Here is a 21,837-nt window from a genome sequence, read left to right as displayed (position 1 = left end):
AGCGAAAAATCACAGAGCAAGTTTTTTTTCTTTTCTTTTTCTCTTCTCTTGTTTTTTTTTTATTTTTTTTTCTTATTTTGTTTTGTTATTATTTTTTTCTTTTTTTCTTTTTTCTTTTTTTTTTTTCTTTAAATGTCTGGTCCGGCATGGTAATAGCATGCTTATCGGACCTCTTTGTCTTCTAGATCGAATAACGGGCTTAGACTCTCTCCATTTTTTTGAACATAATTTGCCTGAACATTCTGAAAATGTGCCTTTACACGCCAGACACTCTATGTTGTCTTTACATGACGGCCCGCAAGATCACCAAACCTTAATCAATGTGATTTTTATTTGTGGGGTTACATGAAAAGTTTAGTGTTTACGAGTGAAATTAACACAGTGGAAGAATTGCGTGAACGGATAGAAAATGCTGCAGAAATAATTAAAGGAAACCATCTCTTCTAACAGCAGTTTGTGCAAATGAAATCAATGGAGACAATTTCGAACGAGTTGTAGTACTTATTAAAACTTTCATAGGCGCATATTTCGGTCGTTTTTGAGATTTCGAAAAAATGTTATATAAAAATATTGCTTAGTTTTTTGAGGTCTATGTCGTGTTAAAAGGAAAACCCCTACTTATGTTACACCCTGTATATTAATATACTACGCTGAAAAAGCGATGTCTGATGGCCGTCGTTGGTTGTTTAAATTATTGAACCAATTATTTATATCCCTTTAAATGCAATAAAAATGATTGTTTACTTTACCAAGTTTCAAACGGCATGCAATCACTAAAATTAATATTAAAATATGAACGATTATTATCCGACTATGGTGAAGGCTACCGCCTAAGAGAAATGCATTGTTGCCATTCCTGTTGAATGGCTCGAGCATATACGGGTCGATGATACGATGAAATACCAATGTAACACTCCAGCATTCCAGCAATCTTTTTGCGGCTTTGGCTTATTTTGCCGTAATTCTTTGAATCGGTAAAGAAAAATCCCTAAATTGAATAATGTCGCCCTACAAAATTGTGATGGTTCGTCATGGGGAGTCCGAGTGGAACGAGAAAAATCTGTTTTGCGGATGGTTTGACGCCAATTTAAGTGAAAAAGGTAAATGTCAGTTCGACCTCCGTTTGACCTTCCCAGTAAATGCTTCAAATGCTAACTACTCTTTTACTCAACCCCCCAAAACTTCGTAGGAAAACAAGAAGCAACAAGCGCAGGCATCGCTCTCAAAAACTCCGACTACCATTTTGACATTGCATATACGTCCGTGCTTACACGAGCTCAGAATACTCTTCAAGCAATTTTGAAAGAAATAGGGCAGACAGATCTTCCTGTAGTCAAAACTTGGAGATTAAACGAAAGGCATTATGGCGGTCTAACTGGACTCAATAAAGCTGAAACAGCAGAAAAATATGGGGATGAACAAGTGGCAATTTGGCGCCGTAGTTTTGACATTCCTCCTCCACCTATGGAGCCAGATCACCCTTACTATAACACTATTGTTAAGGATCCCAGATATGCAGAAGGACCTGCTCCTGATCAATTTCCAAAGTTTGAAAGCTTGAAATTAACCATCCAGCGAACGCTCCCATTCTGGAATGAAACTATTGTCCCACAAATAAAAGCTGGGAAGAGTATTCTTATTGCTGCTCATGGAAACAGTTTGAGGGGAATTGTAAAGCATTTAGATGGTACATCTTATGTAATGAACTATTTATTTGAAATTCTAAAGGATTGTTTTTGTAGAGCTGACTGATGATCAAATCATGCAGCTTAATCTGCCCACTGGAATCCCATTTGTCTATACTTTGGATGAAAGTTTGAAGCCCATTAAGAGCTTGGAATTTTTGGGAGATCCTGAAACTGTAAAGAAAGCCATGGAAGCTGTAGCAGCACAGGGCAAAGCCAAGAAATAAGATAAGAAGTTTAAAGTTATCATTTTTGTTGATACCAGTGTAAGAAATTAATTTATTATTTTTGTTGTAAAGTGAAGTTTGTGCAGTGTAACCAATGATAATAAATTGTATTGGGCATTTGAGAAATACTTTATTTCATAACTTCTAAGATTTATAAATTGTCTTTTAAATATGTACATAAATAAAATAATAAATTAGAATAAAAGCACATATGGTGCCAATACAGACAAAAACAAGCTTTACGTCTTCAAAACAATCACTCTTGTATAATATATGCTGGTGATCATTAAAAACAAACTTGCAGTAGGCGACGAACTGCGAACATAAGGCGTTGATTAAGTCATTGACTATTGACAAAAGATAGCAGCTGAATTTATCTAAGACATGACTCTGATAGTTCAATGGCTACTTAAGGTTTTTTTAATGTTCATCCTTTACTTTTACATAAACACATGATAAAAAAGTAAAATAATTGCAAAAAAATACCCTTTAGAGGTATTTTGCAACTAGATATATTTTTTTGAACAGATTTGAGTATATCATACGATAAAACAGGTTTTCACCGCAGTCTTCGAACCTGTGTGCGGCAAAAATGGCAACTTCTGAAAGGTACATCTTAAATCTAGGCCTTTAGCATAATTACATAATATTAAAAACTTACATACCCTACCTTACCCGGAAGTTCAATAAAGATGATTAGCTGAATGCCTACGTCATATAAATTTAAATAAATATAAACCTAATAAGAATTTATCACAGCTCACATAGTTATACACTGTCAAAATCGTGTGCAAATTTGGCTTTTGTTGTTAATAACTAAAACGGCTTGGTACCTGTCATTGTCATTTGATTCTTAGTAATAATGAGAGTTAATATCCATAGAAATGAGAAAAGTCAAAACCTCAAGCCAATACTTTGCTGTATGTACCTTAAATGTAAATCGCGAAACATACAAAATTGCACCGCTATAAATATTGGCGAATGTGCAATTTCAACATTTACTCAATTCCTCGAGGTCCATCTATGGGCATTGTATGTAAAACTTCATCTAAAAGTTGAAGAGCTCGATGTAAATGAACTTCAATCCAACAAGGAGTTTCTTTAATGGATTGCCTGGGATAGTCTGGACCCCAGCCCTTAACAAAGCTGAGTCTTAATATACAGAGTCGTCTCAGGTCGTCTACTCCAATACCCGTTGCGGCTGAAAGACCTATTGCGCATTGTAAAGAGGAGATAAAAAAAAACAGAATTCTTACTTATAGCTGGTGCAATTCCTCCCACAGAATGGGGCCCCGGAATGTGCCCTGCGACCGCAGCGGCTTGGGCGGCAGCTGCGGCTTGAGCCGTTTGGGCTTGGGTAGTCATTTGATGATGGCACTGACGTAGGTCGAAAACCTTTGGAACGTATTAAAGGAAGTATATTAGCCTTTTATATTAGTAAGCATTACGTAATAAGTGTTGAGAACGGTTTTGAATGATCTCTCTTGCCTATGGAGTTAACAATAATCTCAATATACAATATATAGATATACGTGATTGAATTGATGAATGAATGGTGAAGTAATTTCATTCCGTTTTGTTGATATTGTATCGTTACTGTCTAGTGTTTTATTCGTTCGGATCCCAATGTATGTTGTAATGAAATAACAATTTTATGGCATTCATTTTAAATTTATGGTCAATAGATGTGATATGTGTTATCTACAATTTTATTGTACCTTTTGACATTAAAAGTCGATTTCATTGGAAGGAAAATTTAGAAATAAATGATTTTTTCTTAATATTTTCTCAATTTACCTTAATATAGGCGGCTGGGTATATTTTATGAACAGCATCCCCTGGCTGTCTACCAGCTTCCCTATCTAAATAGTAACTTTGCACAAAGACCGAATGATCGCTCAAGCAACGTAGCCACACGTCGCCTTCTCCTCTCAAATCAAGCTGCACTCCCTTGCCAATATGGAGCCTTTAATAGAAAGATAATAAGTTCTCTCTATGAGGCAGATCATTGTACAAACCTTGCTCTTTCACTTTGCTCTGTTCTGTGAACATTACTCAATGCTCCCAAACAAAATCGATGACCGCCTGAAGGATCCACATACCCATCTATTGTTACATTAGGGCAGTTTGATGGCACTTTAAAGGTTTCTCCTACTTGAGTATCAAGCTCAAAATATGCCACTGAACACCAGAACTCTGGGGCAGGCTGTGAGGACAGCAAACCCCCCATGTTTATGTCAGTACCCAATTGATTTGATTGTTGGTTCCCTATAAAATTGAGGCTTGACAAATGTGAGTTGTTATTATTTAAATGAACAAACAGTAGGTATTATGATGATTTCTAGTATCGGGCGGCTGCATACTTTGGGTGTATGTTAAAGTATTAGAACCAGTCCAAGTACCACCAGTGTATGTTTGGGATAATGTTGTAACTGTTTGAGCACCACTGGGAACGGTGCTGCCAGCAGTTGCACTTCCAGTAGTTCCATTAAAACCATTTTGCTGGAGATGAGGTGAAACTGGTGAGTTACTTGCTGAAAATATAGTTTTTTTTTAATGAGAAAATTGAATCTTTGATTCATACCAATAGTTTGAGTAATTGTTTCTTGAGACCTCTCCGAACCTAATGGAGTTTGGGTATTAGCATAAAATTGCCCTGCACTGTTATGTGTTGCTGAATTATGCATGACGCTTGTTGAAGCACCAGCTTGCTGAGTACTTATTACAGTTCCAGGTACCTGGCTTTGGCTTGGATGACCTTTAAACAAATAAATGGTGCTGTGAGAGATCTTTATATCAACATATAGAAGACGTGCTAAAGAAAAATTCTTACGAGGCATATGCATGTGAGGCAACCAACTAGACCGGGTGGGATCTGGTCCACCTTCGATTTTTGGCATTGCAGGACCCAAAAGTCCCCTACTTGAAGGGCTATACATTCCAGGATCACCTACCATAATAATGAAAAGAAAAACATGCCAAACGAAAATTTTAATAAAAGGTATTTATTTACATTATACCTGCATACTACAGTTAACTGCAAATAATAAACTACTTGTGCGTAGTTGAAACAAGATTTAAAATCTCTTTTTTAAGTACCATGCAGCAATTATGAGCAATATTTTAATCACTCTTTGTTTATAGTAATATCAATAAATATCTTCGCATTATACATTATTCTATTGATATGGCTACTGCAAGAATTAGTTACACCTTGAATAGCTCCTTTAAATTCGACTTCTAAGGCTACAACTAGCTAAAGCTTAAAAAATTTCAAGCTATAATAGTATGTTTGCCAAGAAATTATGTTATATAAGATGCAAGGCCTTATTTTGCAACTCAAAAAGCAAATTTAAATTTGAACATGTGCATCGGCACTAATAGACTAAATATTTAATTGAGGCAGCGCACAGAATCTATTCTAGCTCAGTAACAACAAACATTTTGTGGATTACCTCTATTTTAATATACAGAGATTCACAGAAATATTGCTACAAATTAGTGTAGTATTACAAAAACCAAATTTTCTGTCAGTTTGGTATTTCCGTAAATCGAGAAAAAAAAACAGCGAAAAAATAAATAATTTTCTTAAATTTAGGTTGTTAGTGCTATTTGATCCATTATGTTATTTATTTTTTGTACTAAGTTTTATGTGTATTAGAAAAATTAATGTATGGCAACTCTAAAGACTAGAAAGATAATAATAATCACTTGGAGTGGAATTATCATTGTGGTATTCTCAATTATCTGCTCTATGCATTAAAATGAAATACCAACATATATGTTAATTGCTCCTTATATGTTTGCAACTGTGGACTTGTTAAATCTTGATTGGCCAAAATTTTAAATTCTAGTTTGCTGTATGTGTTCATAAATACTAGTTATTTTTATGGGGTGTTTAGATCCCATAAATTTTGAAGAGTACAGGTCAATATAACAGAATCACTTTTTTTATTATTAGATTGATCTTGTTATTAGTTGTTACTTATTAGATCAATTTTAAAAAACAAAATTTTGGGCACTCACATTTGATAAAGCAATTGGTTACTATTAAATTAGGCTTAGATTTTTTGCAGTGGCAAATGGCTTCATATAATCTATACTACCTTTTAATCTGTCAAACCCACATATTAACTCACTTTCAGTTTGAGATTTCAGGAGAAATATCTTTCACTCGATTAAACCTTATTTCACTTATCACCAAAAAAAAAAAACATTTTTTTTAATAACATCCACAATCTAAGTTTACTAATCAATTAGCTAACTCTAGCACTTACTTGTTGGAGACTGCAATGTTCCCAAACTAAAATTCTGTTGTGGTGGGTGATGTTGAATTGTCTGTGAAACTCCCATTCCAAGATCACCATCAACATCCATGGTACTAGTTGACACGGTGCCTGCACTATATTCATCTTTCATACGGGGTGTTCCAGCTTGCAACGTCAAACCAGACAAATCAATTCCTGGAGAAACGACTCTCTCATAGTGGTAAGGATTCACACACACAGAATCACATTTTAAGTCAAAAGCAAACTGGCAGTATTTAATATGCTTTAGTTCGTTTTTGTGCAGATCTGGCCATCTCCAGATACGGGCATAAATGACATGGGGGAAACCTAAAAAATATAAGTTGAAAAGGCACTTAAAACGTATGGTCTTCTGACGCAAACCTTTCCTTCCAGCCACTTGCAATCGGCCATCCAGAGTTCTCTGAATTGTGACGCATTTACTTGGGTGAGCTCCACTGGTGGTTATGGCAGTTATAAGGGAATCTAATTCGTCTCTCTTTTCCTTCAGCTTTTTTACTAAGGATTCAATGGCTCGTTTGGCAAAGCCTTCACTTTCTCCCCCTTGCCTGTGACACATTAAACTGTGTACAATGCTTAGGCAAGCGTCAGCTGAAGATGGAGCGTTTGTTGTTGAGAGGCCTGACATCTTCGATTATTCAATAACTGTAAATGAATATGTGAAGAAATAAAAAGATGCCCATCTTATCACCGGGTAGGGAAGTTAACTTGTGATATTCAGAAGAAGAAGAGTAAGAGTAAGAATTCATCCTGAGATTTAAGCAGTTTCAATTTCTCCAAAATTTTAAAGAAATCTTACCTTTGATTTTCTTTACTGACATAACCCTAATTTCTACTTAATTAAAAATTAAGATGTCTGGAAAAGTTATCCCATCCAATCTTGTAATTGTACTGATTTATTCAAACTTATCTGTAATCTGCGTTACAGACCTTTTCCTCGAATTTGAACCTACAGAGATTCTGTTATGAAATAATGAAAAGTTAATTAGACACCATGGTGGGCTTTCGTGAGTATAAGCAATAATGACAGAAGGTCGCGTCCAGCGAAGGAAATCTGCGTAACTAGCGCCTGCTTATGTCTACGAGATCGATTTCAACTATACTTATCTCCCATTACATGTGCAATAGAGCATTTTTATTGGAAGGTAAAAATTCAAATTTAGCAACTTCGATCTTTTGATCCAAAAAAAAATGAAAAATTCGATGATATTACGGACGTATTAAGAAAAGTTTTGACCCACCAAGTGGAAGCTATCTAATTCGAAATTTGACCTTAGCATATCAAATACTGTAGCGTGTCAGAGCACTTCAATTTTTACTTATTTTGGTCAAAATTTTCTTGTACGTCACTGTTTTTTAATGCAAAAATTTACCGTAAACCGAATCAATAACTGAAATTTATCGGCACATACGTGCACGTCACGAAAATTTTTGGTAAAAATATGTACATATATAAGCTACTTTAAGGAGAGGTCAATTTTAAAGGTGACGTTTAAGATTGAATAGTCATTTCACATCTGAAAATACTATTTATTTAATTTTAAGATATATTTTACGGCGCAAATCGTAAATCTATAAAATTGGTCACTGCTCTGATTTAGTTTTAATTACTTCTTGATATTTACGTTGTCTTTGGACACTTGCAGCACTCCGCACTGGGTGCAAAAATGTGATCAACATCTTTGATTGACCTTATCCTTCTTTGATTATAATGAACGTGTTAGATAAGCGCAGTTTGCATTCTGCGACCGTTTGTCGCATTTAATGCACATTTCTTGTATGCCCGATATCACCATAAAAAAAAATCGCAGACTTCACTCGATATTGTCGGATTGTAAGCAAAATGTTTTTTTGTCAGCTATTCTGCACAACAACGATAATATTTTGTTCTCACTCTCTTGTGGAGCGAATTATCGGAGTCGAATTGATCTCTATCAGCTGACTTTGAACCAATCGGATTAATTTGCCGTAACAGCTAGCCAATCCGATTGGTTGAAAATCAACTCTTACGCATTAACCCGATTCACGTTATTGTTTCCGAAAAGACCTATTGTCGTTTTCATCAGCTGATCAGCTTTTCCATTCCATAACCAAAATAAATAATTTAATTCTAATTAAAAAAAAATTGCGTTTAGTTGGCTGTTGGATAGCTCTATTCATTAATTAACAATTAACTTAACACCAAAAATGCTACTAATCATTTTATTGTCATAACGATGGATACTACTTTAGTTTTCTACCTAGTCCTATTCCTTCACATTATCTATGCCAAGGGTGAGTACTGCAACATCCAGAACTCTTTGTTCTACACCAGAATTCCAGGATCAATCCATAAAAACCTGAAGTATTTTCAAATTATTCATGCAAACGATTTGACACACAAAATAGTGAAAAGGGGTCTGCAGGAAAGTAGTCATCCTTTCAATAAAATCAAGGAAATTCATCTTAATACTCATGGGAGAGATTTCCGCCTTATATTGTCACCAAAGCGAAGTATACTGCATTCAAAATTCAAAGCTTACGCAGTTAATGGAGATGGAGAAGAGACTCATGTTCCTATAGGTGAGTCCCCATTTTTGAGTTATCTCTTAATTGGGCCCACATCAATTTCCTCATGCTAACACTCTGGCAGTACTTGGAACATTGTTTTTATTAATGAGAACTAAATAAGTAACAAAAGTTAAAAAAGCTTTTGCTTATGATCCTTTCACATTTTTAGATCATGATAGTTTTTTTGAAGGCAGAGTTTTTGGAGAATCAAACTCCCATGTGAACATGCACATAGAAGAGGGTGTTTTGACAGGAAATATTCACATGCCTGATGACATTTATCATATAGAGGTATAATACAATCTTTTAGTAACTTAAAAAATACACAAATTTGATTTATAATGGTAGCCTTCCTGGCGTCACATACCAGGACATGACAATCAAACTATGATAACATATAAGCAGTCTGATATAAAATTTAGCTGGGACCCTGAAAATTTACCAGTGCACTATCCAAATCCTCGAATGTGTGCTTATATTAAAGAAGGGACTGAGTTTGATGATAATGGCACACATCATATAGAAAAAAGGCAGTTGGACCAATATGACCAATATAAGTTTACAAAGACTCGTTGTCCTTTACTTTTGGTGGCCGATTATAGATTTTTTCAAGAAATGGGTGGAAGTAATACTAAAACCACAATTAACTACTTGATAAGTCTAATAGATCGAGTACACAAAATATATAATGACACTAACTGGCAAGATCGCCAAGAAGTAGACGGTTTTAAAGGCATGGGATTTGTTATTAAGAAGATTGTAGTTCACAGTGAACCTACTAGAATAAAATCCCAAGAAGCCCACTATAATATGGTCCGTGAAAAATGGGATGTCAGAAATTTGCTGGAGGTAAGTGTGATTAATTTTGAATTGTGGAATAATAACCAATAAGGATCTAATATTTTAAAGGAGTTTTCTAAAGCAGGACAAGAAGAAAATTATTGCCTAGCACACCTCTTTACTCATCAAACATTTAAAGCTCGCAATTCTGTAGTATTAGGACTAGCTTACATAGCCTCACCAAGACTTAGATCACAAGGAGGCATTTGTAGCAATGGTTATTATTATTTTATTATATATTGCTTCTATATTGGGGTTGCTTTGATGGGTGATGGGTATGCTCTTATTTGACACTGAGGTAAAAGAGCCTATTACCAACCTGCTTAAAATAATATCTGCCCCTTTAATTTTTTTTAAGTGTTTTTTTATGTTTAGCATGACTATCGTTTTTATATCTTAAAGCAGCGGCTGGGTCTGATTGTGTAAAATAAGACGCTCGATTGCGCTGTATAAGACGTCTTATATGAGGATGTTTGCTCAGTGGTACCTTTAATACATTAATTAATAAAAACATTTCTAATGTTGAGTCACTAGCTTAAGTGAATTCGAATATACATGTATATCCCTTCATTACAACGTTGTTTTGACAACATCCCGTGACGTTTTTAATGATCAGTCCACAAAAAATGCCGTTATTATCATTTCATCTTCCTATCAGGGGGATTTATATTTTATTTTTTTGTGTCTCTGGAATTGTGGTATTTTTTATACAGTTCTTTGGCTATAAAATGATTTTCTCGAATTATACTCTTCAGAATGTTACTTTTTAATTATTTTTCTCGTTACTGTGTTTTTGATATGAGCTGATGCTTCATCATATTATGTGTCTATCCTTCAATTATATGTGTGGTTTTGTTAACTCAATGCTTTAATTTGCTTTGTTGAATCTAGAAGGGGCAAACAGACTTTAACTGCGCACTAAAAATACCTAGTTATTTATTATAAAATAATCTAGTGTAAAGCAACAGAATTATGGCAAAATAACGTCAAATATGTTCTCTGCTGATGGTGTCATGAGATTTCTGTAAAAAATGAATATCACTTGCATGATTTTACCTAAGCTGTAACCCGATAACATACCCTAGAAAAATGAAAATAAAATAATATTTGATAAGTTCTTATCTTAATACAATTTAATTGAGTAATGTAATGAGTATTTGATGAGTGAGATGTATTGATGAGTGTAATTGTAATGAGCCTTGATATATATATTCTATAAATGTAAAGTGTTTTCTGAATTTGGCGCTTATTTACAAAAGGATCGCATGCTTATTTTCTTTTACAATGGTATTAAAAGTAATAAAATGCACATAAGACGGTAATATGTATCATATTGAAATGGATCGGTATTAGGTACTTTTACCTTAGTAATAATAATACAACTCAAAGGTTTCAAAATCTGCCAAAACTAATAAGAACAATTTTAATTATCTTTAATGCTGCTGGAAGGTATTTAGTAGAGAATTCACACACAAGGATTTCTGCTTAGCTCATCTTTTTACTGATCTTAAGTTTGAAGGAGGCATTTTGGGGCTAGCTTATGTGGGGTCCCCTAGAAGGAATTCCGTTGGTGGTATCTGTACTCCAGGTACAGCGTTAATTTTGGACAATGCCTTGTAGTTTTATTTTTATGAGTTACCACTAATTTTTGTTTTCAAAATGTGTGAAATTTTGTGTTGTGACTTTTTAACTAGTATCGTTTGACTTTTGTAGATTCTTAATTTGCTTTAGTAATTTTTATATTCTAATTTGGGTTTCAGTTTGTTTTCATCCTCGTCTGCTCTGAGCAGATTTAAAAGTCGTACTTTTCAGAGTATTTCAAGAATGGCTACACTCTTTATCTTAACTCTGGACTCAGCTCCAGTAGAAATCATTATGGCCAAAGAGTTATAACCCGCGAGGCGGATTTGGTTACCGCCCATGAATTTGGTCACAACTGGGGTTCTGAACATGATCCTGATATTCCTGAATGTTCTCCCAGTGCCAGTCAGGGAGGCTCCTATTTAATGTATACGTATAGTGTCAGTGGATATGACGTCAATAACAAGGTTATATAAAAAAAAATAAAGCCCTGAAGCTCGTTTGAATTATCTGTTTACATTTTAGAGATTTTCTCCGTGCAGTTTAAGATCTATAAAAAAAGTATTATTAGCTAAATCGGAGAAATGTTTCTCTGAACCAGAGGAAAGTTTTTGCGGGAATTTAAGGGTGGAGGGCGACGAAGAATGCGACGCGGGGCTTTTGGGTACTGAAGACAATGATGCGTGCTGCGATAAAGATTGCAAGTTGCGTACTAACGCAGTTTGCAGGTAAAATGTTTCTTGTTTTCTAGTGGTAGTTTTCTGAATGATACATTTGCAGCGATAAAAATTCCCCTTGTTGCCAAAATTGTCATTATATGCGTAGTGGTGTTAAATGTCGCGAAGCACAGTATGCAACTTGTGAAGAGGAATCGAGATGCACGGGGCGTTCGTCCGATTGCCCCCGAAGTCCTGCAATGGCCGATGACACTGATTGTCAAGAAAGAGGGAAATGTAATGCCGGCAAATGTATACCCTTCTGTGAAACCCAAAAAATGCAGAGTTGCATGTGTGACATCAGTAAGATAACAAACCTCTATTATTTAAATGTGTCTATACATGTACATATAGAACGTAAATAAACCCCATAAAAGGGGAAGTTTAAGCTTAGGCCGGAGTAACTATTGTCAAATGCTACATTTAAGTATAAACGTCAATGTTACACAATGCTAAATTACAGCTGAGCGTTTCTTGATTATTTTTTAGACTGAATACTCGATTAGCGAATGTTCGGATTCGCTACAAACTTTTTCATAGATGTTCATAGATATTTCATAGTTTCCGAAGTATTGATTTTCAAATATGACCCATTTCACACTTTTAACGTCTGTAGGTAGGTTTCTAGGGGTCAAATTCGAACTAAAACTGATTTCACATTTGTACATTAATTTTTCAAGATCTATCTAGTGTCTTAATTTTCATGATTTGGCAAATATTACATTTTTTTAAATCTATCATTTAACATTTAGATTCGTGTTGAAAAGTTAAAATGGGAACGTGAAATCCATTTTCTCTAACCTTAATTGTTAAAAACTTCTAACCATAGAACGTACAAAAGGGTAGTATTTCAAACGCCAATAGTTCGGAAATACGTGAAAATTTGAATAGTATATGGTATACGAAATTTCTAGAATATTGATAACCGATTTATTCTTTGTATATTTACAGTTGAAAACGCTTGTAAGAGATGCTGCAGGTCAAGCATCAATGAAACCTGTTCCCCTGTGGACTCGGCTGATATTCTGGCTGATGGTACTCCCTGTATTCAAGGATTTTGCAACAATGGAAATTGTGAAAAAACTGTTCAAGATGTCGTGGAACGATTTTGGGACATAATTGAAGACATTAACATAAATAAAGTGTTATTGTTCTTGCGAGATAACATCGTGGGCACTGTAGTTCTAATCACTGCGGTGCTTTGGATTCCCGCCAGTTGTATTATCGGTTATGTGGATAAGAAGCGTCGAAAACAGGAGTTGAAACGCGCAAATTGGAGAAGCAAACAAGAACTAATACATAGTTCGGAGAAGGTGAAGAACGTTATTAAACTTAAAGTACCAAAGCCTAGAGAAAAAGAGACTAATATGAGCGCCTCTGAACATCCATCTCCTGCAAGATCCACAGAATAGTCATTCCTTACTTTTGTGATACTAAAATTTGTTACCACTTAGTATTAGTATTTAACCAGTATTTTATATATTCTCTTTATTTAAAAATATTTAAAGTTTTGTGTGAATTAATATCACTGACTTTTTTTTTATAAAGGTGTTAGTTCAATCACAAGAATATCACTACATCGAAATATTTCATTCTGATCTTCTAAAGGCACAAAGTGAGCTTGGAAGTGTTTGGTGATAAGTCCATAAAAGTAATTCCAATAATCCTGCTGCTGTTGACTCTCTCTTATCTCATGACTCATCAAAACTTTTGTATTTGAACCAGACAAATTTTTTAGCGTGTCCACCAATTTGTCAATGGACTACAATAAACATAAATGAACCTTTGTTTTGTTGTTTTATTAAAAATCACCTCTTTGTAATAAACGCAATCGGCCATAAGAATAAGGTCGGGAGGGGCTCCTTGGAATGTGGTCTCGCCCCAATTCAAACAAACGGCGGTTGCAGAACCATTGTTTAAACGGATTTTATCACGATTAGCTTCAATGTTCCTTTTCAATAGAGGCAGTACTTCCTCTAGATCTGTTAACAAGGAATTGGATCTGCAACATACATTTGTTCACAATAATCATGACTGCTAGACTAGATTGTAATTTACCCTAAACAGGCAATTGTTAGACCCACGCAACCTACCCCAGATCCCAATTCTATAACGTTCAAATTTTTAAACTTTTGGCAATTTTTTTTATAAAGTTCTTCGAGATATTTCGCTAGTACTATTGATGCGTCCCATACTACACACCCGACGTCTCCCTCGACTTTTTGATATAGTTTTAATGACGTGTTTAATACATCTATGTCAAATTCTCTTACAAAATATTCATTTTCCATGATTTAGCTTATAATATGTAAATATTCAGGTACTACAAAAGGCACTTCCGATTCGAATTAATGTTCACTAACAGCTTGAGTTTCGTAAATAAGCAGTATACATATATTAGATTATACACTTTTTGGTTATGTTCATATCATCATACGAATAGGTATTCAATGAAAAATACGTTCCTGCCCGTTTTTAATGAATTGCCTACTATGGTTTACATATTTTTTATTCTCCAAATCAATTTTTTACTCCCTGAACAAAAAAAAAATGTGTTACAGTCTCTCCCGTTCCAGGCTTCGGCAGAACGTACGCATGGTGCTGCCATCTACGGTATATATGGTACTTTTCTTGCCAGGAAAGGTTCCTTCCTTGTATAGAAATAGATGGTGTTATATGTGCAAGTTACTGCATAGAGCTCTATTTAAAGCACGTTTTCTACGCTTGATCAGACAAGTACGGTAGTGTCGCCTTGTGGATGCTTAGATCAGTGGTGAGCTCTGTTGCTCTGTACTGACTTGAGATAGCCATAACTTTTGATTAAATACGGCTCTGCCTTAACACAACTTTGTTCGCCTACAAGAGGTTTTATTCTATTTTGCCTTTGAAAGGTATGGCGGAAGAATATTGCAGAAAGACAGATTCTGATGGGTCCTACGAGCCAACCAGTAGTCCGCCATTAGTGGATGGGTAGGGTTTTGGTACTTCTAGTTATTATTTTAGCTTATAAAACATAGCATGTATTCATGGTTTCATCTATTGGTACCTCATACGGCATGAGTTTTTCAAATTTAAAAGCGGGTAGGTAATACTGATGGCATACGCTCTGGTACTGCAGGATTGTTACTAAGACGTAATGATGGTAATGAATGGCGGACTACAGGAAAGGAAGGGAACTTTATCGTTTCTTTATTTTTAAAATTTGAAAACAGCTAATTGTCTATGGTATTGTTTTTATGAATAACATCATGATCATTTTCGATTAATGGATATTTTTATGGAAATAAAATGAATAGATAGGGCAGGTACACGATGGTCTTTCGTTAGTTCTTCGTTTCGAACATACCAATTTACAAGCCAGGCGTAAAGATGGAAATTTTTTATAACTGAAGTTATCCACATCTGGAAATTTGTCTACTTGTGAAACTTGTCAATTATGTCGCTTTACTGATGTGTGACTACCATATTTGTCAATTTACCGACGTTTGTCGTCAATTAAGGATAAAAAAGCATATGTTGGGAAGTACCAAACGCCAGACGCGACACTTATTTCCACTTATTTTTTGATATCGTTGCGAACGAAATAACTCAAGGAGATTACCTAAACTCTTACTTAATTTCAAAATTTTAATAATTTACCGATAAATCTTCTAGAAAATATCGTAAAATATATTTTTCCGGGAACTTTACATCAGAAAATATCGGATACCTAAGCCATTACTAGCTGTCAAACAGGTACGCAATTAATTCGCGAGCAGGCACAAACTTGTTGATAAGCATGAGCTAAAAAATGTATACAGTGTTGCCGTTGTAAACTCAAAAAATTGCGTATGATTCAATGAGTGTATCCAAAGGAAGATCATGTAAATAAATGTGTTTAAAAAGATTTGGAAATATTCCAATTAGATATCACCCGTACGGATGCCACGAGAGATCGGCAGTTTATTGATCGAGTGCAAATACCCACGCTACTCCGTTAAACAGTAGTGTTAAATGATTGTAGGATAAATACATGGGAAGCACTGATGTTAGGACACTTGATATCTAAGGTAACGAGGAAGTAAAAAAAATCTTGACACGAAGCGATTTCGGCAGGTGATTGATAGATGTCTGGTATTTCGAGCTGTTAAGTTTTTTTCTCATTCTATTCATTGGATTAAATAAGGACAAAAGATAACAATATGACGTAATGAACCTGTACGACTCGCCAACCAAAAACGTGTACAGTTGATTTGATCTTTCCCACCTGTTCGGGTTTATTTAATTTACGTAAATTATAAGAAAAACGTTTCAATCTAGCAACGTCCGCTCAAACATCTATTCATGTTGGAAGTAGGGAATGCCGTTTCGTCTGCACATGCGTTGAGTAGTGATAACGTGTTTGTTGTTGACGATTTGAAACTGTTATGAGTTGTCTCAATTTTTTTATGAACAATATTTGTTTATTGATTTCGAGAGGAAAAATGTAGAATAAGAATCGAAAAATGTGGCAAAAACTTGTTATCGGAGTGATTACGTTCAAAATTATGTGTAGCGTTGTAAATGCTTCAAATTCCAACAGTATACCATCATTGCCGTATTGTCCTAGCAAAAATGGTTCGGGGTAATGTTTCACATCGTTACAAGTTCGGCTTACTTCAAGATTTAAATGTCCATTTATTTTTTTGTAGAGCACTCCTGGTTAGTACATTAGATGGAAAGCTTTCTGCCATAAATTCAACTGGACACCTTTCATGGGAAATCGAAACTGGCCCTGGTCCATTACTCATTTCGAATATACATAAACTTGAGGTGAATTTCTTTGTATTGACACATTTGTATTTATTCGATGGTGTTCTGACAAAAGGGCCAAAGTTTTAAATGGCTCAAAAATGGGTCCATAGTTTTTTGAAGTCTCTAGAGCCTCCCATACATTCACCTTATTAGTATTAACTTCCAAAACCCCAAGTCGTGAAAAATCTTATAATGTGTTCACAATTTTGGGAAAAGAATGCAATATCCTATATACTATTTATAAAAGAGTATTAGATTTGCAACCCTTTTTACATTGCTGTATCAGATTGGGGATCTTTGGATCATTGGTCGATTGGTCGTCTTTATTTGAAAACGTCTATATTTGTGTTCAATATCTTATATGCATTAATAGTAAACACACATTTTTATACTAAATACTCTAGCAATTTTTTAAGGCAATTGAAACATACATGCATTTAGTCCTAAATCACATATTGTCGAGTTTTGAAGTTAATGTTTTATTCAGGAATGTTCCAGTTAATACTTCATTTTGAGACGTTGGAATATAAGCTTAAAAATTAGAGAAATCTTAGAAAACACATCGTATTAAATTAGAAACATGACATTCATGAATTATGATCTTGAGGAGTTGTGTGATTTTTGAAAGAATGCACTATAAAATTTGTAATTAAGAAAGAATGAATTGAACAACTTTCTTTGTTAAATATTTTAATTATAAAAAAATTTACAAAAACTCAAAACAATTGTTTACCAGAAACTAATTCACACAGATCTTGATCAAACAAGAGGTGAGCCTCAGACACATAAAAAGAAAGTGGACAGTAAAAGACATCACTTAGAGAAATTACCGATACAAAATATAACATTTAAAAAAGGTAAATTTCACGTCTTGTCTCTTCAAATCAAAAGACTTGGCAAAGGATTAATAACTTGCTGGAGTACGAAAATATATTTTAGAAACATGAGGGTCAAAAACTCAAGTCACTTGAATGTTTGGTGCTTCTTCTTGAAAAACGGCTAGAACTGCTTAAGTTCTTCTGTCAAAAACTGTCTATATATAAGTATTATTTTCCTTTTGTAGCTTACTAATAATGGAGAATGGATAAGAATAATTCCTTCCCTAACAGGGACTCTGTACAAGTTTGATGGAAGCACAATTGATCCAATATCAATTTCTGCAGAATCTTTACTCAGGTCTTCATTTCGCTATTCAGATGATCTTGTTATTGCAGGCATGATTGTTTTATGTTTTCTATAGTCATTTGCAGGACTAATTCATGGTTTATTAGGTGGGATTGAAGTCCGAACTTATGGCGTGGGTTTCAATAGTGGCAAAGTTTTGTATGAATGTACACAAAGTAGGTGTTCCAACCATCAAAAAGAAGAAATGGATGATGTAGTAGTAGTTGAGAGGAGCACTCAAACTATTAGAGCTGTTGAGCCTAGAACGGGACATGAAAGATGGAATTTCAGCGTAGGCCTTCATAACATTAAATTGCCCCAAGTGTCATGCATAGACACTAAAGTTTTTGATTCAAATATCAGTGCTATCATCCCCGAGGGTCTCTTGTTTGTTTCTTCTATAAAAGAGAACATGGAGGAATCTACCTGGCAGTACAAATTCCATTCTCCTATCGTCAGAGTTTGGAAGTGGGACGGCAGTAACCTTAATGAAGTTAATTTGTTCGAACCAAAGAATATGCCAGGACTTATTGTGCCTGCTAACGTTTTGCCTTCAATTTATATCGGGATGCATAAAAAACAAGTAATATTTAATTTTGATTACATTCGCGTTTTAATTGATTGCTGTTTTACAGCTTTATATTCACGAGTCCATCCAAATGCAAGCCCTATTGCATGGAGGCCACCACATAGAATTTGTACCTGCAGAAAGTAACAGTATTACAAAAATCCCTTGGAAACCAGTTTCTGCCTCTGCACAATCCACTGAAGATGACTCAACTGCAATATCAGTTCTAAATAATTCCGAATATGTTAATGGAAATGGTTATTATTTATATACAGAACATGATTTGAAGGAAAAGAATCGAGCTCATTGTGACAAAAACCAAAGTTCAACCATTGATCCTGTAATTGTTGAAGAAGAGGCGTTGTACTCTGGCTTATTCTCTTTCTTTAGTGGTTATGGCAGATATTAGTAAGTGTAAAAGTATTTTCTCCATATTGTTTGAACGAAATTATTTGTAGCAAAGAATTTTTCTTCATGGTTATCTCAATTGTACTTATCCGATTTTGGAATAAGATAAGCCCTAAAAATCAGGAGATTATCATCGTTGAAAAACCTGTAGACGCCGAAATTACTCGAATGGAAAGGCAAATTTCAGAGAAAAGCTCTGAAGGTTTTAGTTCCAGGTTCATGGATGATTTCAAATTAATTCAGTGCCTGGGCAAAGGCGGCTTTGGAGTAGTATTTCAAGTCAAGCACAGACATGATGACTGTGATTATGCAATTAAGAGAATTACCCTTCCTAATAAGTAAGTGATTGTCACAAATTTCTAAACATAGCTAATAATATGAACGGAATTAGAGAAAAGTCTCGGACGAGGGTGATGAGAGAGGTTAAAGCCCTAGCTAAATTGGAGCATAAAAATATCATCAGATATTTTTCTTCTTGGGTCGAACATCCGCCTTTGGGCTGGGAACAAGAACACGATAAAGACTGGATTGAGTAAGTGTTTTTAATCATTTTAGTAGAGATTTTGTATAAAATGTTTGTAGACCATCACTTTCTGAGAAGACAACTTTAAGCGAGACCACCTCTCGACAAAAAAGAATAAAATCATTATCTGTGAGCATAGATATACCATTAGCGACCGCTAATGATCCTAGCTTTGAAACTGATAAAGACAGTGAAATCAGTGATGATTCATTTGTTGTGTTTGAAAATGATGAATCTCCAAACAATCCAGGAAACGACTCTTTCATTGTATTTGAGAGCTCCAAGAGTGTGGAAGGACACACAAATATGGGACAAAGTATTGGAAATGAGACAATAATAGCGAAAGAGGCTTTGGATATGACTGCGCATTTAAAGAAAAAAATTGATTGGAAAAGACCAGGAAGGAAACATCATTCGTGGGATCTAACTCAGAGCAGTTCGGCTCCGGTAATCCCTGTTGAGCCTCCAAGGTATCTGTATATTCAGATGCAACTCTGTCAGAAAGAAAGCTTAAAAGAATGGTTGAATTTACATCAGAAAAGGGAGTACGTTGATGTGCTGCAGATATTTTTGCAAATACTGGATGCGGTGGAATATGTGCATTTACTCAAGCTGATTCACAGAGATCTTAAGGTAAGCTTTATTTTTATAGACGATTTCATAACAACAAAGGCATATCCTTCGTTAGGCATCCTTCATAATTTTGAATTCCCAGTGTGCGATATTTGGTATGATAAGTTAGTAAATATGCACGATCTTGTTGTTATTAATAGGGAAACAATAACAGAATGTAATTGTGCGATAACTTGGGAACACAATATCTGTACCTTATCAGGTGATTATTAGATAATGTTTTATATTTAATACTAAATTTTAAATACTACGATTGTAACAATAGTATATTACGAGGGTTCGTTACAGCCGAGTTCTGCTACTATAACGCTTGGTTGTAACGAGCGGGTCAAACCAGCACCTTTTTGAATTTGAGGAAATTAACTTACGTGAATATAACATGATTGATGAACACGTGGTACTTGCTGGATTTCTTAATGAAATTGACGTTATTCAAAAAATTCCCAATAATCAATATGAAAACGGTTCAAATGACGAGTAGGAAGTTGACAGGAATGAAGTCTTTCCTGCTTTGAAGATAGCAGCATATTATGTACAGATGATTTATCCAGAAAATGAATACTTTTCAAATTCGACAGATCTTTTGCAAAACGAAATAACTGAAGAGATATTGAAAAACCGCAAGGTCCAGAGCAAAATTACAGATTTCTTTTCTATTATCATAGCAATTCTTAGGAGAATTCAATTTTTTTACATGGTAATTTTGAATCTTGAACTGAAGAGAGCAAATCCAGTTACAGAGTGACTTTTAAATCTAAAATAAAAATGTTATGTTTAACGTACGTGTTATACCTAATACATACGTTAAAATGTTTCGGTTAGTAATCACTGTTATTAAGACACTTGTTCATAAAAAGTAATACAATTAGGGACAGCTCTGGTTGTGACCTTTAATAAGACCCTATAAACACTAATTTTTCAGCCCAGCAATATATTTTTCTCCTTGGACGGCCAAATCAAAGTAGGAGATTTTGGCTTAGTAAAAGACATCGAAAGCGCCATAGATTTAGATTATTCTAGAAGACCGGGGAGCACTTCAACTAAAGGGCATACCAAAGACGTTGGAACTACACTCTACATGAGTCCGGAGCAGTCCAAAGGCTATATATATGACTACAAAGTAGACATATATTCGTTGGGAATTATCTTGTTTGAATTGCTCGTGCCATTTTCTACTGCAATGGAACGTTTTAAGACTTTGACTGACGTTAAGAGTAGAAAATTCCCCGAGGGATTTGCAGAAAAATATCCCGCAGAAGTAAGTCCGAATTGAGCCGTGTTGGCGTAAACTAATCTGGAAATTCTAGCACTCATTGCTTCTAAATATGTTGGACGACGATCCGAGCAAGAGGTTAACCACAATAGGAATCCGAGCTAGAGACCCTTTGGCCACTAACAACATCAATAGTTATCTGTCCGACGATCAACACTTTAGTCTGAAAAATTTCCATTCACATTAAAAATTCCCTTATCGTAAAAACTGCCTCTTTGGAGATAAAACTGTTAAAAATCCACAGTTGGCTCTGTCATTACGTATAAGCTACAAGACGTACTTATCGGAATATTGCTGTTTTTTCTTCAGCGAAGCGGGAACTATATTTTTCCAATTGACTTGGAAGAGCTGTGATTGCAAATTTCATTATTTGCAAATGTTTTATTTTTAGGTATTGTTTTTGACTGTTCAAGTAGGTTTAAGGCAATATCAAGATGTGATACAATATACTGGAGCAATTGCTCCGTTTTCTCTTACTATTAAATATTAGTCTATTATAGTACTACCTTTGAATTTATTGGTTGGTACTGTATATTCATTCCTTTTCATTTTACTTAGACTTATGCAATAAACAAAATACTTTTTTATG

General features: G+C 34.8%; 5 protein-coding genes across 8 annotated transcripts; 3 read left to right on the top strand and 2 right to left on the bottom strand.

Annotated features, from left to right (window-relative positions):
• The first annotated feature begins 885 nt into the window (after window positions 1-885).
• On the top strand, window positions 886-2,038 carry LOC136347110 (phosphoglycerate mutase 2-like). Its single transcript, XM_066296806.1, has 3 exons — window positions 886-1,100; window positions 1,190-1,687; window positions 1,743-2,038. Exons 1-3 carry the CDS (start codon window positions 1,001-1,003, stop codon window positions 1,910-1,912), a joined length of 768 nt encoding a protein of 255 aa, XP_066152903.1. The 5' UTR covers window positions 886-1,000; the 3' UTR covers window positions 1,913-2,038.
• LOC136347081 (mothers against decapentaplegic homolog 4-like) lies at window positions 2,018-7,392 on the bottom strand. Of its 2 annotated transcripts, XM_066296753.1 has the most exons (10): window positions 7,019-7,390; window positions 6,583-6,864; window positions 6,190-6,528; window positions 4,746-4,862; window positions 4,497-4,670; window positions 4,234-4,446; window positions 3,931-4,180; window positions 3,710-3,878; window positions 3,169-3,307; window positions 2,018-3,122 (listed from the first exon to the last, which is right to left on the bottom strand). In XM_066296753.1, the coding sequence occupies exons 2-10, from the start codon at window positions 6,845-6,847 to the stop codon at window positions 2,911-2,913; spliced, it is 1,878 nt and encodes a 625-aa protein (XP_066152850.1). In that variant the 5' UTR covers window positions 6,848-6,864; window positions 7,019-7,390; the 3' UTR covers window positions 2,018-2,910. The 2 variants fall into 2 exon arrangements, with proteins under 2 accessions (XP_066152850.1, XP_066152851.1); XM_066296754.1 differs by lacking the exon at window positions 4,746-4,862 and having other exon boundaries at window positions 7,019-7,392.
• An 876-nt stretch (window positions 7,393-8,268) lies between these two features.
• Window positions 8,269-13,693, top strand: Tace (ADAM 17-like protease Tace). Of its 2 annotated transcripts, none has more exons than XM_066296741.1 (9): window positions 8,269-8,493; window positions 8,542-8,781; window positions 8,939-9,060; window positions 9,118-9,618; window positions 11,059-11,197; window positions 11,422-11,657; window positions 11,716-11,918; window positions 11,971-12,209; window positions 12,858-13,693. In XM_066296741.1, exons 1-9 carry the CDS (start codon window positions 8,436-8,438, stop codon window positions 13,316-13,318), a joined length of 2,199 nt encoding a protein of 732 aa, XP_066152838.1. In that variant the 5' UTR covers window positions 8,269-8,435; the 3' UTR covers window positions 13,319-13,693. The 2 variants fall into 2 exon arrangements, with proteins under 2 accessions (XP_066152838.1, XP_066152837.1); XM_066296740.1 differs by lacking the exon at window positions 11,059-11,197 and adding an exon at window positions 9,679-9,826 and having other exon boundaries at window positions 8,270-8,493.
• Window positions 13,447-14,333, bottom strand: LOC136347111 (protein N-lysine methyltransferase METTL21D-like). Its single transcript, XM_066296807.1, has 3 exons — window positions 13,965-14,333; window positions 13,719-13,908; window positions 13,447-13,668 (listed from the first exon to the last, which is right to left on the bottom strand). Exons 1-3 carry the CDS (start codon window positions 14,195-14,197, stop codon window positions 13,447-13,449), a joined length of 645 nt encoding a protein of 214 aa, XP_066152904.1. The 5' UTR covers window positions 14,198-14,333.
• Window positions 14,334-16,016: 1,683 nt separating this feature from the next.
• Window positions 16,017-21,835, top strand: PEK (pancreatic eIF-2alpha kinase). 2 transcript variants are annotated; one of them, XR_010733425.1, is made up of 10 exons: window positions 16,017-16,509; window positions 16,577-16,697; window positions 17,743-17,893; window positions 17,951-18,426; window positions 18,479-18,819; window positions 18,870-19,157; window positions 19,211-19,351; window positions 19,402-19,975; window positions 20,031-20,177; window positions 20,898-21,027. XR_010733425.1 is itself a non-coding variant. In XM_066296723.1 (10 exons), exons 1-10 carry the CDS (start codon window positions 16,391-16,393, stop codon window positions 21,433-21,435), a joined length of 2,700 nt encoding a protein of 899 aa, XP_066152820.1. In that variant the 5' UTR covers window positions 16,052-16,390; the 3' UTR covers window positions 21,436-21,835. The 2 variants fall into 2 exon arrangements, 1 of the variants encoding a protein (XP_066152820.1); XM_066296723.1 differs by lacking the exon at window positions 20,031-20,177 and adding an exon at window positions 21,283-21,835 and having other exon boundaries at window positions 16,052-16,509; window positions 20,898-21,233.
• Window positions 21,836-21,837: the final 2 nt, after the last annotated feature.

This window comes from Euwallacea fornicatus, chromosome 26 (assembly GCF_040115645.1).
Source record: "Euwallacea fornicatus isolate EFF26 chromosome 26, ASM4011564v1, whole genome shotgun sequence".
NCBI lineage: Eukaryota > Metazoa > Arthropoda > Insecta > Coleoptera > Curculionidae > Euwallacea > Euwallacea fornicatus.
This window is presented reverse-complemented; position numbering and strand designations above follow the sequence as displayed.